The sequence below is a fragment of the Macrobrachium rosenbergii genome, chromosome 14, assembly GCF_040412425.1.
Source record: "Macrobrachium rosenbergii isolate ZJJX-2024 chromosome 14, ASM4041242v1, whole genome shotgun sequence".
NCBI classification, from domain to species: domain Eukaryota; kingdom Metazoa; phylum Arthropoda; class Malacostraca; order Decapoda; family Palaemonidae; genus Macrobrachium; species Macrobrachium rosenbergii.
In genome coordinates this window covers 55,126,844-55,146,587 of record NC_089754.1, presented here as the reverse complement: position 1 = coordinate 55,146,587, position 19,744 = coordinate 55,126,844, and the positions used below count along the sequence as shown (strand labels likewise).

At 38.7% G+C, this 19,744-nt stretch overlaps 1 protein-coding gene across 3 annotated transcripts; it reads right to left on the bottom strand.

Annotated features, from left to right (window-relative positions):
* Window positions 1-1,033: 1,033 nt before the first annotated feature.
* On the bottom strand, window positions 1,034-18,400 carry LOC136846175 (atrial natriuretic peptide receptor 1-like). 3 transcript variants are annotated; one of them, XM_067116990.1, is made up of 17 exons: window positions 18,349-18,400; window positions 15,014-15,134; window positions 14,388-14,541; window positions 13,993-14,090; window positions 13,525-13,660; window positions 11,901-12,026; window positions 11,254-11,407; window positions 10,147-10,218; window positions 9,305-9,444; window positions 8,285-8,414; window positions 7,452-7,574; window positions 6,911-7,000; window positions 4,997-5,120; window positions 3,536-3,633; window positions 2,935-3,055; window positions 2,135-2,226; window positions 1,034-1,789 (listed from the first exon to the last, which is right to left on the bottom strand). In XM_067116990.1, the coding sequence occupies exons 6-17, from the start codon at window positions 12,002-12,004 to the stop codon at window positions 1,607-1,609; spliced, it is 1,431 nt and encodes a 476-aa protein (XP_066973091.1). In that variant the 5' UTR covers window positions 12,005-12,026; window positions 13,525-13,660; window positions 13,993-14,090; window positions 14,388-14,541; window positions 15,014-15,134; window positions 18,349-18,400; the 3' UTR covers window positions 1,034-1,606. The 3 variants fall into 3 exon arrangements, with proteins under 3 accessions (XP_066973091.1, XP_066973092.1, XP_066973093.1); XM_067116991.1 differs by lacking the exon at window positions 18,349-18,400 and adding an exon at window positions 16,668-16,827; XM_067116992.1 differs by lacking the exons at window positions 10,147-10,218; window positions 11,254-11,407; window positions 11,901-12,026; ... (3 more) ...; window positions 15,014-15,134; window positions 18,349-18,400 and adding an exon at window positions 9,745-9,876.
* Between the last annotated feature and the right edge of the window lie 1,344 nt (window positions 18,401-19,744).

Here is a 19,744-nt window from a genome sequence, read left to right as displayed (position 1 = left end):
ATGGACTGGAAAGCGAGAGCGGATAGGAAATCAGTTAGATTTTAGATAACGGAAAGAAAGACTGATCTTGGCTGAGTTGTGGCTTAAGTTTGTGGAACATATATAGATTCTAAAATCCTTAAATCAGACAATTTTGAACAAGAATCTACTCTTTTAAAATCCCTTCTACTCAGTCGTCCCTGACTGAATCTACTGCAGTGTTCACGGATGGAAGAAGACCGCTCCTTGATGTTAAGTCTCTACCTGTCCTGTCACTGATCCCGGCAACCTGGCGGTATCTCGTTTTGAGCGCCTTTATGGAACTACCCAAATACCCCACTTGGCAGTTGGGGCATTTATAATAGTAAACAATGCCTGAACGCAATAAATCAGGCAGTTCATCTTTGAAAGGTAGTAGGCTTTTATTGTAAAATCATTACTAAAAATTAATTTAAAAGTAATCTTTGGATAAAATCTATCAAAACAGTATTTCAACTCATCTCAAGCTGCTTAATTGATTTACAATATAAGGCAATTTGCAGTAAAATACTAGTTTAGTAATTATAACAACTGGTACTTTCGGACTGTAAACATTTTCCCGAAATAGCCTAATAGGTTTAAAGACCAAATTGGTTGGGTAACCATTGTTTGCAAAAATTTTTACCAAGAATTCCATCTCGTCATGAAACACAGTGAAACCGGAGCATAAATTATAAGCCCTTAGATTATTAAGGTATTAATTGCATTTAATTCGAAAATGTTTGGACGGTGACTGAAAAATACTCAAACCTAATCCTGAAAAAGTGGGTTTCCCGTAAACAGAGAATGAACTCGCAGATTTGCCAATGAAAATATTTTAAAAATTGCATCTTATTATTCACCTCCCTGTCTAAAATAAATGTTATATTTTCTTCTTTGCTATTTAGGTAGTGAAGAAAACTATTAGCCTGGTGTTCATTTTCAAGAATTAAAATAGTATCACATACAAACCACTTTCCCTCACGAAAACCTAAAAAAAAAAAAATAGCAAAATACTTTCGAAGGTAGAGAAAGGTTTTTCGTGTTTTGTTTAGTTTATCTTTTTTTGATAAATATAAGTGCACGCTATTTTCCCTGGATATTGGTATTTTGTACTTAAACTTACATAACAAGAAAAGCTAATGCTACTAATGTGATACATTTACATTTTTAAACTTAAGTCGTTTATATTGCATGGACATTTACTATTATTCGCCACAATACATATTTATATTTCGGCAATATGGATGTAATATACACTAAGATAATAATCTTAAAACGCCTAATACCCATATTGCTCCCTCTACATCTCGTTCTTTGCTTATGAACTCTTTAATTGGCGTTTCATTTTCCTCCTCCTCTTGAGAATTCTTTCAGCTCTGGTGAAGACGGGGGAAACGCTGCGATCTCTGGACTGCTTCTTCCAACTCTTGCTTCGTTTCCATAGCCGTTTGGTCCTGATCGTCCTATCTGGTGAAATCTTTTCCTTCAGAGCAGCCTCTGCAACTCCAGCCGTCTGTACAGAGGCGTTGCTTTCGCCTGCAGTGCTACGTCTACTCTCGTCCTTGTCATCTACAATTCCCCGACTACGCTCGAACAACATACGTCCTCATTTCTTCCTCTTGTCCGGGTTTTTAAGCTCTGGGGAGTCGTTCAGCTCGTCCACCATGTGCATGAACGCTGGGTTATTTGCGCTGTCGCCTGCGTCGGCTCCGATATCTTCCAGGGTAGGGTCTTGTAGCTGGAGTCCATCTCTGCCCTCCAGCCAGTAGGTGGCCATTTCGCCTTTGCCCTGTGTTGTGAGGGAAGAATATATAAGGTCACTGGCAACTTCTTTATAAAATTAAAACCTGTGGCCACAATGGATTGTCTAATTCCTCGACTTCTTTATATTTTTAGTTATGCTTTCTGGTTAAAACCTTGAAACATTTGAGAAAATGAATGAAGTGTGTGCCTATCTAAAGGGTCACGCCCATATAAGCGTTATCCCTGCAAAATGAGGACTTCCCCATACATCTGTCTTTCGACCTAACTCCATTTGGAGGAGATAAAAAAGTATAAACATTTATTGAATAAAAATATAAGTTCCCATTTAACGGGAATAAAAGAAAACTTTCCATAGTTCGTTTGCCTTTACCTTGACTTCGATGTATCCTCTGAAATCCATTATGAATCCGCCAGCAGCGAGAAGAGCCATTCTGGTACTGAGAGAGATTTGAATCCTCATGGCTGTTGAAAGAAGAAGAAGAATCGAAATGGATCAATATCCGATTGGTTGGTTCGCATTACTTTTAATGGAAAGAGGAACCCACAAGATTCCTGTGTATAACTTTACTTGTAAATATTTACATATTACTTGAATCTCGAGTACTGTCAGGTCCTAACTGTGGGAGATTCTTGTGTATAACTTGTTTACTTGTAAATATTTACATATTACTTGAATCTCGAGTACTGTCAGGTCGTAACTGTGACCCTTTTTCAAGAGTTGTGAAGGGTCATTCCTGTGTATAACTTGTTTACTTGTAAATATTTACATATTATTTGAATCTCGAGTACTTTCAGGTGCTAACTGTGACCCTTTTTCAAGAGATGTGAAGGGTCACAGTTAGTACCTGAAAGTACTCGAGATTCAAGTAATATGCAAATATTTACAAGTAAACAAGTTTATACACAGGAATCTTGTGGGTTTCTCTTTCCATCTTCAGAAGAAAACTGAAAGAAATTTCTGTTTGACTGCTTTCAATGTTTGAATGTATTAAAGTAAATTAACTTTTAATTTGTATAATATTTTTTCCATTATAGAAACTTAATCTATAATAAAAACCTTGCCGTGGAATAATGAGATCTGGAAAAGGCTAGCATCGTCAACTAACCCCAAACTTTAAAAGGAAACCAACAAAGTTTAGGAAACTAATCATCTCTGGCTATATAATCTACCTTCACATGTAGTCTCCATCCGGGATGCTGTGTTGACTGTGTCGCCAAAGAGACAGTACCTGGGCATCTTGGTGCCCACGACCCCTGCCACAACTGGCCCGGTGTTGATGCCAGCACGAATCTGAGGTGGGTGGGAAATGTGTTAAAGGGGGTATTTGAAGAAACGGGCATTTTTCAATTGCCCAGTAACTTCCACAAGCATCCTCAAATTAATCCTAACCTCCTCTACTCTAATGTCATTTAGTCCTGCCTCTTTCATCTCCCAGCCCTTCTCTGAGTCATTCTTACTGGAATGGACTGGAATACAGAACTTAGGCCAAAGGCCAAGCGCTTGGACCTATGAGGTCATTCAGCGCTGAAAGGGAAATTGAGAGTAGAAAGATTTGAAAGGTGTAACAGGAGGATAACCTCAAAGCAGTTGCACTACGAAACAATTGTTAAGAGAAGGTGGATAGCTATATGGAAGAAGAAGGAATATGAACGGAGGTGCAGTAAAAGGAATGAAAGGGGCTGCAGCTAGGGGCCGAAGGGACGCTGCGAAGAACCACAAGTAAAAGCCTACAGTGCACCGCGCGTGCATAAATAGAAAGTATCCCCTTACCTGCAACCACTGTCCTGCTTTGTGCGGAATACCGATACTTTGCACCGCATGACGGAGATCCAACGCCAGGCAGGCTATCTCCGAAGCGTGCTTTTGTCCTGCAAAATAAATAGAGAAGACGAATGAGTGCTTTCCACGGCGCACGATAAAAAGAAATCCTGGGCTATCTCTGCAATATATATATATATAATATATATATATATATATATATATATATATATATATATATATATATATATATATATATATATATATATATATATATATTAACTTCATCACATACATAATTGTTCTGTGCATTAGTAGAATTACTAAAAGGACCTCATTCAAACTGGATAAATAAATACTCCATTAGATACCATCCAGTTTGAATGAGGTCCTTTTAGTAATATATATATACAATATATAAAAAAGTAAAAAATGCGCCGAAGTTTTATTCGGCGGAATCGAGTTTTCTGTACATCGTATAATCAAGGCCACCGACAATAGATCTATCTTTCGGTGGTCTCGGTATAATGCTGTATGAGCCGCGGCCCATGAAACTTTAACCGCGGCCCGGTGGTGGCATGGCCTATATCTTTGCCAGAGGCACGATTATGGCTAACTTTAACCTTAAATAAAATCAAAACTACTGAGGCTAGAGGGCTGCAATTTGGTGTGTTTGATGATTGGAGGGTGGATGATCAACATACCAACTTTGCAGCCCTCTAGCCCCAGTAGTTTTTAAGATCTGAGGGCGGAGAGAAAGAGTGCGGACAGAAAAAAGTAGGGACGAACAGACAAAGCCGGCACAATAGTTTTCTTTTCAGAAAACTAAGAAAACAAGAATATGAAAGGAGGTACAGTAAAAGGAACGAAAAGGGTTGCAGCTAGGGGCCGAAGGAACGCTGCAAAGAACCTTAAGTAATGCCTACAGTGCACCGCATGAGGTGCACTGACGTATTTTCCATTTTGTTGGGTCACAGAAACAAATGGGTTACAAATCTCATTTTAAAAAGGGGAAAAATATCTCACACGTAAATAATTCCTTTACCTAAATCATTCAGCATGTTTTCTTACATAACTATTACTCCGCTTATTAGTAAATTTTTGTCATTACTGTATACCAGAAGTTGCGAAGATTATGCTTCTTTAGGTTGATAACCCTGGTTCTATGATATCACTGGAGCAAACCCGTTCAAATGTTCAATTATCGTCGGTTTTTCCTTATCGAAGAGATTATCAACCGGAGGGAGATAAGAATTATCTTGGCGAGGCCGTAATCTTCTTCAATAATGATAGGTAAAAACACCGATCTTTTAAATCATTTTTTCTTTCGTCCCATCTTCTCTCTCCTTCTTCACCAACAGCAGTGACTCACAGCCTTGAGTTCTGGGGAAAGATCTTTCCTTCCTGGTCCCGAGAGAGAGAGAGAGAGAGAGAGAGAGAGAGAGAGAGAGAGAGAGCTACTTCCACTCTTACCATTCCTCTTGGGCAGACCAGAAACTACCATGTAGGCGTCCCCGATGGTTTCCACCTTGTAGACGTCGTATCGCTCCAGCTTCGCGTCGAATACCCTGTACTGCATGTTGAGAAGTGATACGATCTGCAAAGAATCAAAACAAATAAATCAATAATGAATCTAAAATAATAAATGACAAAAACGAGACCATTACTGGTCAAGAACCCTTACACAAGAGGTCGGATAAGGGCAAGGTTTGTGTCCCTCTTATAAATAAAAAGTTAGTCTATTGATTACAGGGACTGTACAGAAGGCTCAAGAGCCACTGGGGAGAGTGGCAGAGTTAGAAGAGGTCAAGATAACAAGATATAATTGGTAAACTATCCAAGTTTATTGCAATGATTAAACTGAAGATAGTGAAGATAATGCTATAGTACCATTGGGTTTGATTAAATCATTACTCTTTCAATTACCAAGGCCAGTGCGACGCAAAAGAAATTCCACAGGCCTGAAGAGATAAAGAGAAAAATGAAGATGGATGCAATTCCACCATAAAGGAAGAGATAAGTCTGCCTCATAAAGAAGAAAGTTTATTAGTCTGAAAAAACAGAAGCAAGAAGGGGATTCCAAAGCTTGGCTATACAGGGAAAGGAAGAACAGCTGAACTGTGTAGGCCTAATCTGCGGCGTATCGCTTTTCATGGAAATCATTTTTTGTCACCGGTTTCCTGTTCTTGTCTCCTACCATAAACTGAATTTCACTCTTTCTTAGGGGCAATGTGTTATCAGGCACGTTATCTTAGAGATAATGACTTGTCTCTTACATTTTTTGAATGAAAAAAGAATTATGAGTCAAAAGCTGAGTTTCATTAGTATAAGCTACTGAATGTGTATATATATATATATATATATATATATATATATATATATATATATATATATATATATATATATATATATGTATATATATATGTATAATATATATGTGTGTGTACACAACAATCACATATGGAACGTTATGAATATATAAATAAAAGGCATAGGTTATTTGTATGTATGTGTATATATATATATATATATATATATATATGTGTGTGTGTGTGTGTGTGTGTGTGTACGTTATTGGATAGTAGACAACTTGGTTCTAATTTGCAAAGTCCTGGGATCGATCCAGGCTGGAACCCACCAGCCGACCAGGCCGTGGACGGGTAACTGCTTTGCGTTCAAGAAAGGGGGCAATGGGCTAGCGATCTCACTCCCAGAAGCTCGCTGAGAACAGGAAGGCTCGACCCTCCTAGCGATATGTAGAAAAGAAATATGTACAATGTAGCTTACTAATTCAAACCCACACCAGAAAGCACAGTTTTAATGTTATTTTCCAAGATAAATCTGTACTTTAACGTCATTAATCTAAACTTCCTGTAAAAAGAGGACTGCTAATATCAGAGGCTTAAACTTACCAGTAAATAAGAGTATTACTATCAGTTAGTTTTCAATTTAATACCAAATTAAATGAGCAATTAAAGTCGACAATTTAATTATCACGCAAAGTGGAACGGATTCAAAACCCTTTGTCGAGAACTCCCCTAAAATGGAAAATTTTTAAAATTGAGATATGACACCTACTGGGCTCGTGAAACACTAATGCACAAATTACTGCAGCTTCAGAATGATTCTTCAATGCATTATTTAGGGGGGTCCCATTTGCAGTATCTACAAAATCAGTAGTAGGCAAGGGAGTGTCTGCCATTTTTCTCAGTTCTGTATTTTTGCCGATACAGCAGTCTTCCATTTTAGAGCAGAACTGTCTCCGATATCCTGCATTTACCTGTTTGGGGCAAAAACAGTATGATAAACCTCAAAAAAAAAAAAAAACTGCTTTCAATTTAATATCTGCAAAAGGAAAACTTGCGAATTCCAGGAGCTTAAGCTTACCTGGAGCGGAGAACTGTCAGCACACAGTTCCTCAAAACCCACAATGTCGCTGAAGTAGACGGTGGCGCTCTCGAAGCTCTCGGCGGGTACCTGGAAAGAGAAGACGAAGAAGAAGAATACAGAATTTAGGCCAAAGGCCAAGCACTGGGACCTATGAGGTAACAGGAGGAAAACCTCAAAGCAGTTGCACTATGAATCAATTGTTAGGACAGGGTGGCAAGTAAGATGGAAGACAGAGAATATGAACGGAGGTACAGTAACAGGAACGAAAAGGGTTGCAGCTAGGGGCCGAAGGGACGCTGCACAGTACCTTTAAGTAATGCCCACAATGAACCGTGGAAAGAGAGACAGAGGACTAGACTCATAATCTGGCTTAGCTTTGATCTCTCATATTTTACTTATTGTTATTTGTCACCATATACAGTCAATAGTAGGCCTACTTCTTCATCTGTTCACGTTTAAGCGTTCATGACTAGTATTTCATATGAAAATTCTTGAATATAATAACAGATGAAAACCTAAAAGAACGTCTCATTCTCACCTGCTTTTTCTGCTTCAGCTGTTTGGCGACCACGACGGGAAGCATCTGGTAAAGGAGTTTGTCGCTGCGTTTTTTCTCGACCTTCAGTTGAGACATTTTCGTGGCCAAAGTGTCTGAGAAAATCTGGAGAGAGGAAACTATGAGATTAACAGACATATTACGTATCTGGAAAGAGGAAATTGTGACATTAACAGACATTACGTATCTGGAAAGAGGAAATTATGTGATTAACAGACATTACGTATCTGGAAAGAGGAAATTATGAGATTAACAGATATATTACGTATCTGGAAAGAGGAAATTATGAGATTAAGAGACATATTACGTATCTGGAAAGAGGAAACTATGAGATTAATAGACATACTACGTAAATGAACTTTTGTATGGGATTATTTATCGAGGCAATATTAAAATCTGTACAGATACGTATCATTATAATGATGTTACTTTTAAATACCTTAATATTAGCCTATGAAATTGAAAATGTGATGCATTTGCGGTCTAAGTCTGAGAATATTCGTGAAATAAATAAAACGTTATCAGACAAAAAAAAAACTACTGTTAGAGTTATATTGTTACCTTACTGGTCTACACGTAAAGATATTCACAGATTACATATATAATATCAATAATTTTGCATATCAAAGTGTCAGAGATTGTACTCAGTTGTTTTGTTTCACCCGTCTAACCTGTCTTCCCGCGCAGCAAAGCCCCGCGTTTCTTTTTTTATATTTATCAATCTTCATCGTTTTCTCCGGGTCTGGGCTAGGAAATGAGCATCCATTATTAATTACAATAAAAGAAGGATATAAAAGACCCCCCATGTCTCTTACCTCCACCATGTGAGTGGCTTTTCTGACCAGAAGGATTATGATGGGAGATATCGACAGCACGAGTACCAAGACGGCAATGCTCACGGCTTCCTCGCTGTCCGCCATTTGCAACTGTTCCTTCACCGTTGTTCTGGAACAAAGGAAGTGAGATTTTGATCATTAGGATACAGCGTTAATTGTGATCGACTCCTTACAGCAGGCTGGGAAGTGATTTCGCTTTCTTCTGTTTGGATAGTATTAAAAATTTCAGAGATTTCGGTAACTTTTCATCAACTGGAAGTCGGCTGTGCCTTATGGCTCTTGGGTTCAAAGGTGCCATCAACCATGCATACATACGCACGTTTATATACATACATACATACATACATTCATATACATACATGCATAAATATATGCATAATGCACACTATAACCACCTTATCATTTGGGCCTGTTATTATTATTATTATTATTATTATTATTATTATTATTATTATTATTATTATTATTATTATTATTATTATTCACATGCAGGAAAACCAAACTAGCTAAAGTGCATTCTTGACCTATGTGAGCAATGCATTGCAGAGCTGTGAAAAAACACGTTAAATCGAAGAGTTGAATCGTTTGGGGTCGACAAGAAAAAATAGGGGTATAATAACAGTTGATTCAAGTTCGTCAACTCCCAAAAGCAGGGTCTAAATCACTTAATGTAAAGCTATAAAGAGTGGATATGATGAAGTCGGGGTAGCTAATAAATACAATGCACGTACTCTGATATAAAGTTAAAAAGTTAAAAGTTCTCCTGGGGCCCGCAAGACTCATAGGACTGGAGCTGAACTCCGCTTTCTTAGGCCGACAGCTCTGTGGGGAGAAGTCCCATTACGTGGCCAGTGAGTCGCTAGGCCCACTGTTTAACACCCCAGCCCGAGGGCTGGTACCTGTTTTAAAAGCAACGAATATATCCCATACGACAAATGTCAGTCTCTGAGTAGTAATATAAACTACTAAAGCCACTCTCTCTCTTCTTCTTCTTCTTACCTGATCTCCTTGCGTAAGTTCATTTGGACCTCCCTCATCTCATTCAGAAAGTCGCCCATCGATTCCACGTAGTCTTGGGTGGTTTCCGCACTCCCGTTGACGACTAGATTTTGACGAATTTGACGGTTCCAGGTTTGGATCTTGATTATTCGAAAGCGTGGAAAATAAACTTTAGCTAGAAATGAATATGCTCAATGCATGCTAAACACAAGCACACGAACACACACACACACTCACACATTCGTTTAAATCCATAATTCGCTTCACCTAATAAGGTAACTACCAAACTCTCGATAAAGGATTGTCAAGGTCAAAATTAAACACCTACAGAATACTGTACATGAGTATTCTCAAGTTTTTTAAGATGAATTCTATACTTACATTAAATACAAAGAAAATCTTATTTTATTTGAATAAAATGAAGGCAAACGTATCCTTACACTGAAAGAATACTTTCAGCGAGAAACTAATAATGACGCTGGATTACTTCCATATCTGTGGGAGTCAGGTTACCCGCTTCAGTGACTGTTTTGTTCCCCCAAGGTCAGTCTTTGGAAACCTCTTCCCGCTCTGTTTCCCACGACTCTTATTAGCTTCATTATGAGGCAGTTAGCCAATCGCATTCTCTATATCAAAGTCTTTCCTATCTATCTGCTCAAGACCATCTTTTATTGCTGCCTTTGTGCGTGAACTAGATAAGATTACTTGGCTGCCAATCTCACGGATCGCAGAACTAAATCTGGAGGAAGGACGAGGGAGTATTAAGCAATTCAACCGCTAGTATCCGTTCTCTGATATTTCAGAATCTACATTTATTTTGTATCCAGCATTATATTACATACCTTTGCCATGTACGTTTTGTTTTGGATGTCTTGCATGAATATTCTGCTGTCCTTGGAAAACGCCATCGATGCCTGTGGGAGAAACAGCGCGAAAAATATGACGTTATTCTATAGTATTATTGAATCATTCTCAAATGATTTATTGTTCAACATCTTCCTGTCGTTTTCGATTAATATGATTTCCTTATTTCCAAACTGAAAAGTATGACGAGTCCAAATAAGCATGCGTGATCAGATGATGGGAAATGGATCTACAGAATAGTTGGGTATCGTATTTATTTTCAAGATGACATTCTTCCAAGTTTACGAAAGAACACCTGGGTAGACCAGAAAGAGAAGCCTTTGTAGGATGAAACTACATAGAAACTGATGTCCTCCTTATACCGAGTATTATTTATTATTATTATTATTATTATTATTATTATTAGTAGTAGTAGTAGTAGTAGTAGTAGTAGTAGTAGTAGTAGTAGTAGTAGTTAGTACCCATAAGTTTAAAAACAATTGGTTAATTTGTCTGACCGGAATTTCTGAAATAAATAGCTATGAACTACAAGTCCCTGGAAAGGCAATTCATCACACATTTTATTAGCTAACTTCAACTCATCAATCTGACACCTTTTTTTTCGTTTTTCTCTTTAGAACATATGATGATAAAGTACAGTATAACTACACATATACCAATTAAAGAAAAATCTAATTCAATGCAAACCTGATGAGCGTTAAGTTCCCTGAACCATAGTAATTACCGTAATGCAGTTCAAATATGCATACAGAGTAGTTTATATCAGAAGATTTCCATATTTCGAGAAAATAACAGTGTAAAAAAGTCCTTCGTCAATTATATTGCCTTAAAAAGCTTCAAGTCCTTTTACTTTTAGCATGTGAAGACATATTTAAATTCCTTAAACTAGACTAGCAAGTGCCGTTTAAATCTGAACAGAGATAAGCAAAGCATTCATTCTGCAGACTCATAAAACTTCAGCCAAAAAATAGTAGTGCTATGCTTTCCAACCAAGATAATAAACACCGTGATAAATCACTGTGATAATAAATAAGATAAAAGGAATCATAATGATGATAGGGTTACTCCGTCAAACAACTTTTTACCTCAATGCCTGAGAATCCAATGGCCCACAACTTGACGTATTGGTAGAGATTCCTCTTGTTCAGGTGTCCCCGCCCGTAGTAGTTCACTCCGATGGTCACCGTTCGACCCAAGCTTTCGATGGCCTGGATGATACTCTTGTACGATTCGACCAACCTGGGGATATACGAGGATGAAGATCATTTGACAAGGATTTTTGTCTCTTATCTAGTTCTCTCTCTCTCTCTCTCTCTCTCTCTCTCTCTCTCTCTCTCTCTCTCTCTCTCGTACAAATCCACAAACATACATACATTCATTCTCGCACACACACATGTATATATATTGGTCAGTTCCCTAAAAAGTCAAAACAACGGAAAGAGCATGTGTGTGAGTACATGAGAGACTTTGATAAAGAGAGAGAGAGAGAGAGAGAGAGAGAGAGAGAGAGAGAGAGTCCATCAACAACGCGATTCAGAAACTGTCTAATATACAAACATACAAAAAAAGAGAAAATGAGTAGACAACTGAAACCACTCGTCGTGATCACATACACACACACACACACACACACACACACACACACGCACCAACATAAAAAAAAAAAAAAAGAAGTGCAATTCTACTCCACAAGTGCAAAGACCAAACCCACGACTCCGCAAGGAATACAGACTGCCACAGGCTGGGAGAACTGGTCGTGCTCGTGTAGATGATGAGCTGGCGGATGAGAGGCGTCGTGATGTCGCCGTAGAAATCCATCTTCCTCGAAATGAGCATTTCCGTCGAGTCGATCTGCGATCTTGAGGGATGGAAATGATTCTATCAGCGTTTAATTCTTTACAGTTTTATGTCATGTTGTGAAAGAATGGAATGGAATACAGAGTTTAGGCCAAGCACTGGGACCTATGAAGTCATTCAGCGCTGGAGAGGGAATTTAGAGTAGGTAGGTTTGAAAGGTGTAACAGGAGGAAAACCTCGCTGTTGCACCTTGAAATAATTGTTAGGAGAGGGTGGGTAGCTAGATGGAAGAAAGATAATATGAGTGGAGGTACAGTAAAAGGAACGAAAGGGGTTGCAGCTAGGGGCCGAAGGGGCTCTGCAATAAACACAAGCACATTAAGTAGCCTATAGTCTGCCCTGCTACGCTACTGCCCCAGTCTCTATGAAATCAGCACTCTCCACTTTTTTCTAACACTTCGACATCTTTAATCCTTTTGTTATCTTTAATTTTTCTTCTGCCTTCTACCCATTTGCAACTCTCTCTCTCTCTCATCACCACCATCATCGTCATCATCACCGTCCCCAACACTGCAACGCAAGAACCCCTTGTGAAATTGCACCTGTCATTACTAAGCTCCATTTTCCATAGATCTCCACCCATTCCTCTCCAGCCTGGGTCTTCCAGCTCTTCGTGTACTCATGGGAGCCCAACGAACGTTATCACTATTTTATCCAGAGTGGTATCACGTCTCACTTTTTCCTGCATTCTGGCTGCTAATATTCTCCTCAAAGCTTTATTCGCAAACATACAAAATCTCTTATATATCGTTTCGTTGTCATACCACCATTCATATTCCTACAGCAGTGCAGATCATATTTGACTAGTGTATAATCATATGCAATTTCAGTCTATTTTGATAACCATCCCTGTGTGTGTATCTGTCCTCAATACTTCTAATTTTTCTTAGATTGACCTGTCCCCCCTACTGGCTGTCGGCCTAAGAAACAGGAGATCAGCGCCTGCCCTGTGAGCCTCAAGAGACCCAGGAGGACTTTAACTTATCTCCAGTACCATCTCTATTCTTATATTTTATTAGGCAATTTGTGTAAATCTTAATGTGTTTTGCTGAAATGCTCCCATTCAATATAGATGATGAAACACATGTAATTAATTAAGCATATTGGCAATAAATTAAAATATCACGACGCCCTGCATATATAGTAGTATACAATGCACTAACTATTATTTATTATTATTTCAGTTGATGAAACCTATTCACATGGAACAAACACACCAAAAGGGGGCCACTGACATGAAATTCAAGCTTCCAAAAAATGTTGGTTTCAACCTCCCACCGCAGCAGACGCCCCCAACACTGCAGCAGTAACTGATCATGATACAGAGCCAGTGATTTTTCGTCGTCCCTGGGGGAGACGCGAACCCGCGGCATCCAATAATTGGCAAACTAGCTGTAAGCTATTCAAATTAAGCTGAGAAATGGATGAACAAGTTCAGTCGCAAAACCAAGCGCCAGTCCAGTCAGATGGCGCTGAAAACAGCGCAGAATTAGACGTACCTGAAGTCATTCAGGCGTATTTGAAAATGCTGCGGGGACAGGAACAAATCCGATTCGTCTTTGCTGATTTTAGGGCCAAGTGGTCAGCTTTGTGATGTAGTGGTTCGTGTCGGCGTAGAACTGAGTGAGGTTGGACCTGGAAGAGAGCAAAAAACGATAGGGCATTTCGTTTGAAGGGAGGGGGCATGGTGTTTGTAGGGTGTATAATGTTTTGGCTCTTTACTTTGCTCGCTTCATTTAGCAATCATTCGTTTTCTAAACTTACACACACACATGTTAGGCTACAGTACATACTCACACGCGCAAACACACCTGACCAGTCTCGTCTTCTAAGGCATTTTCTAAAGGACTGGTACATATGGCAGTAAAAGTAGTAAGTTTTTTTGTCAGATGGCATTAAAGGTGAGTCTTTTTTATGTTTATCTGTTGCTACTATAATACTGACGCAACAATTTATGGAGAACTAACCTGTGAAGTGATCTGTTTGTGAAGAAATAATACGCCACTGCCAGACGTTCTCTCTGGATGCCAGCCACAAGACGTCCTAAGTTTACAGTGAGCAGGACCTGAAATATTCGATGGAGATTTTCATCTAAATGTTAAATAGCTTCATGGTGACATTGTTTGGTAAGAGCAAATACAAATCAGTACCAGAATGTTCCATGTATAAACAATAAAAACTAGCATTTCTGTTGTTTACTTAGAAATCAGCATTTCTGATTTAAACGTGAACATTGCCACTTCTAGAAAAACAATTACTGACAGTACGATTCTCCATTTCAAAATCATTAACATCTTTTGCAAACGCATCACCATCCAATCCTATCATTCAGCTCACGAACAGAGTATATCATAACAATTACCCCTTCGTTAACTTTGGTGATTTCTGCCTGGTAGCGAATGACGTTCTCCATGGTAATGCAGTTTTGAATGATGAGCGCTGCTATGGGGACCAGGGGCAAGATGACCATCTGGAGGAAGTGGAGATTTCGTCCCTTCCTCGTCCGGATGTTGAGGCTTTGGGTGAAAGAGAAATGCTGTTTTACCATAAAGATAGGACGAAGATTTTCTACGATTCCTGCTTGAAAAGATTGATTGACTGAATGATTTTTTATGAAATTTAGGCTTTCAAGTCAAGCTCTGGGGGCACTTCCGGCCATTCAGCGCTTAAGACAGTGAAAAAGACAGTAAGATGAAGAAAAAACAGAGGTGATGAATATATGGATCAGTTAGAACTTGGAGAACACCTCACACTTTCCTGCTGAAGGCAGAGTTATCTAGTAAAACGGTTTAATCTGATGGAATTTTGTTGAAAAGTCGCTCTTTACACAAAAAACTCATTTTTTTTCATGACCATGGAAGTCTTCGTTGATATTAGCCTACTGAGTCTAGAGGAAAAAAACACCCACAAATAATAGTCTCTTGCTGTGACACAACTTGTGCTCTCATATAAACTTAGACGAAACTGGACTGACTTTCTCCAACTTACTTGCCACACCCAGTCTTGATTCCGATAAACGAGGAGGCATTGTCAGAATTCAGTGAATGTTCGGAATGGTCGGGTGACAATTCCTCCTGCTGTACAGAAGCCATTACTCAATCCAGCAGCCCTAGAGAAGAAAGAAAGAAAGGGGCACTCTTTTATTTGATTGCTTCTATGCAAAATACCATAACTTCACTCAGTTCTTTGTAGGAATTGAAGGTTCCCGACTACGACTGAACAGACATTGTCTTCCAAACTTTGGAGCAAATTGATTGTTGTATTGTTTGTATTTTGATGGATATTTACCATAGCACTGACCCCCAAATATTTTCAAACCCATTACAAAAAGTTTCTCAGTATACTTACGAGCATGAATCTTAAAATTTCACATTATGGATCGACCATCATATACAACTTTTAGAGTTTTAAATCGTACTTCTTACTGCGAAGTGTCTTTGCAACCACAAAAGCAAATACTGATTGAAGTTTCCTTAAAGAGCAACCTGGTGAAAGATTTTTCTCTTTTTCTTCAATACAGCTGCTTCCTGTTATCCTAACCCCTTGTGACAAGTTACGGAGGACACAGCATCCCGTGATACATGGCCTCTGTAACTGATTAGGGATACAACACCCTGTAATGCATGGCCCTGTAACTGATCAGGGATACAACGCTAATACATGGCCCTTGTAACTGATCAGGGATACAGCACTGTGATAAATGGCCCCCTGTAACAGATTAGGGATACAACCCCTTGTAATACATGGCACCCTGTAACTGAGCAGCGATACAACACTGTAACGCATGGCCCCCTGTAACCGATCAAGGATACAACACTGTAATACATGGCCCCCTGCAACTGATCAGTGATACAACACTGTAATGCATGGCCCCCTGTAACCGATCAAGGATACAACACTGTAATACATGGCCCCCTGTAACTGATTAGTGATACAGCACCCTCTGATACATAGTCCTTGGTGACAGCCCACAGTTACACATGGTTCCTCGTGAGTGACAAGTTAGGGAGACGACAGCACCCTGTGATACAAGGCCCCTGTGGCAAGTTCGGGACGAAGTGCCCTGTGATGCATGAGCCCCCTACAACTGATTAGGGATACAGCACCCCACATTAGGTTAAGATGCAGCCGTGTTTTCACTCATTTTTGCATCCCAGCTACCGTGATACTCATAATTTCCTTGAACAAGTGACTGACTGGAAAACGCAGTTTAGTTCTTAAAAACGCCGAGTTATGGCGATTTTTATTTTCTCTCGTTTAAACTTACTCGATTTAAATCATTCTATCCCAGCAATATTCATTGCGCAAAAGCTTCAAGAGCTCATTCAGTTTCTCGAGTCAGTTGTGAAGAATATAATTTTTCGATCATTTTCCAGTCGACTAATTGTTCAGAGCTTTCAGTGGATGAGGCGTCGCTGTACTGAAATATTTCTAGAAGAATACATCGAATTCCATCAACAAAATCCTTGCCTTGTAATACAAATTGGATGCTTCAGCTTTCCAGATGTGGTCAGTCGTCGTCCAAATTCCTGGATTTCAGAAAATTATCAATCTTTTTACGTCATTTCTCGTCCGTTGGTTCCATGATCTAAATATTTTTATGAAGCCACTCTATACACACCACTCCTAAAATGAAACTTACTTACTAAAAACACCTCAATGTACGCAGGAAAGTATGAGCGCTGTAGTAAGTGGCGAGTGTCAGTCAGAGGTCCGAAATCACGAAAATCCCCAAAACATGTAACGCGGGAGGGACCTCTCGGCCTAGACAAGGTCTCGGGTGGGCTGCGTTCATACCGCATGCGCTTACCAGAGCAGTGCTATTTTTACCTGCACTTCTACTTACTTTTTCGGTGTAATTCTCTGCGGAAAGGAACAGAACGTGCTTGTCGAGTACTTACGCAGAAGACGGTAATTGAATTGACCTGACTATAGAATTTAGGCCAAAAGCCACGCGCTAGACCTATGTCATTCAGCGCTATAACGGAAATTGACAGTACGAAGGTTTGAAAGGTGTAACAGGAGGAAAACCTCAAAGCAGTTGCAATATGAATCAGTTGTTATTAGAGGGTGGAAATAAGATGGAAGAGAGAAAATATGAAAGGAGATAGAATAAAAGGAATAATAGGATTGAAGCTTGGGGCCGAAGGGAGGCTGCAAAGAATCTAAAGCAATGTCTACAGCGCACCACATGACGGTACTAACCGGCGCCCCACTACAGGGAATAGATAATAGCTGAATCTACTCTTGTCCTCTTCGCTGGTGGTACTCTATCGATACCAATAAGTAAAGGAGAAGCAAAGGACACGGAAATAATCTAGAATCAGTATTACAAAGATTACTATTGACATATTATCGATCAGTATCGCGTTTCCCTCGCACGGGAAGACAGATAGATAGCCCAGCAGTTATCCAATATAGGTCAGGAAGTAATGCTTTCTCTCTCTCTCTCTCTCTCTCTCTCTCTCTCTCTCTCTCTCTCTCTCTCTCTCTCTCTCTCTCTCTCTCTCTCTCTCTCGGCCATTCCAGTAAAAGAACAGAGCATTTACAAAGATTACGAAATCCTCTCTAACTTCTTTCGTATTAATAATACTCCTCTCAGCTTAACTCCTAATAATAATAATAATAATAATAATAATAATAATAATAATAATAATAATAATAATAATAATAATAATAATAAATACTGTAAATGACACGAAAATGAGCAACCCTTTATAAATATAAACATATATATATATATATATATATATATATATATATATATATATATATATATATATATATATATATATAGTATGGATTAATGTGCTCTTCACTAAACCAAACGAGACGAGACTTTATGCATGCTTTTAATAACCATTCCCTTCATGAAATTTTGTCTATAGAAACCAGCCTAACTTTCCGCATTACTTAATAATATAAAAAGTCTAGTCCCTGATAAATAATGAAAAAAGGAAACGAATTAAATAATCATTAAAAAGACTAAAAAAATTAATGGGTACATTCAAAATTAAATATCTCACCGAGATGTAATAAAACTTAGCCTGAATGATTTACGAGAGAGAGAGAGAGAGAGAGAGCTCTACCAACATGACAACACCTCCCCTTCCCCTCCCCCCAACCCCAATCCACGAAAAGAGAGAAAGAGGTGTGGGAGAATCCGAACGGAATACAGAACAGTTCGTTATGCTATGTATGGAAGCTGTTCTCTCTTTCTCTTTCTCTCTCTCGTATGCTCGATGGCGCATTTCAGTTCTGCGATTTTTCATTAATTAGAAATATCGTTGAATGCGAAGGGTCATCAGGAGCCTGCGACTTACCGGACACGCCACAGGAATTAGAACCTCCCCAATCACGGAAACCTGCTTGCGTGGAGATCTTCTTCCTTTTATTCTCCGGCTGCCGGGTCTCTCGACTTTCTGCGATGTTTGATGGCAAACATGTATATTAGGGCATTTGCTTTCCGGGACAAAAAGGCATTATAATTCCTTTGTTAGCTTTAGTGTTTATATATATATAAAATAATCCAAATCATACGATAAAATAGTCAGAAGTTGATTGGCTACGAGACCAGTATCCATTTATCCTTACCACACGGATGAAAGATTTCCTTTGTAAAAGAGGCAGTGATTACGCTGGTCACGAAGTCCAGTGCTTACTTGAATTAGGAAAAACTGATTTATATATATATATATATATATATATATATATATATATATATATATATATATATATATATATATATATATATATATTACTTGTAGAACTTCCCCTGGGCTTTGAGGGTGAAAATTCTAAAGTAAACCGAATCTTACCTGTCATCAAAAAGTGTAAAATCCTTGTCATGACCAGGTAGTTTGATTACCATGAATATTCATAACAGTAAAAAAAGTCCTTTTATTAACCTCTTAATGTAAATAAAAATACCATTCATGTTCACACCTTTTTTCAATGACGGCAACAGAAATTAAAAGTGGATTGTTTTGATTACGTAACAGATTAATGCGACCATCGAGTCATCAACCTTGCTCTAAGTGTTTGTTCTTAAATAAGAGATGAAAACTGACTGATTGATTGATTTATATATTTTAGGCATACATGCCAAGCACTGGGGCAACCAAGGACATTCAGCACTGAAACGGAAATTGACAGTAAAGGTTTCAAAGGCGCAAGAGAAGGAAAACCTCAAAGCAGTTGCGCTATGAATCAATTGTTAGGAGAGGGTGGACAGTAAGATGGAAGTGAATATGAACGGAGGTACAGTAAAAGGAATGCCTTCATTGCACTGCATGAGGGGAGAGGAAAACTGGAGAACGGTGAAATTAATGAAGTTGTATGGTTTGGTGGGAAGAGACTATTCTGCATATTGGGAAAAAGTAGAAAATAATGGATATGCGAGCTTATGAACGCAGTACCCCTTGGAAGGAGCGTTAAAAAAAAAAAAAAAAAAAAAAAAAAAAATTTCATGTACACAGGCTGTACTCACTGATTTCAAGGTGGGCAGATTCTGGTGACAAGCGTGTGGTTGAACATTGCAAAGAAGTGGAGAGTTGTTGGCAAGTTACGTTCATGCGACAAGACCTTATTTGGCCAATGTACAATCTACAGAACAATCTTGCTGAGGGAAATTTCATGATTCTGTCTTCTCATTTATGAAAGCATTGTTTTTTAATATCTAAAACTGAAACAGAAAATTAACAAAATTATCAAAAGAAA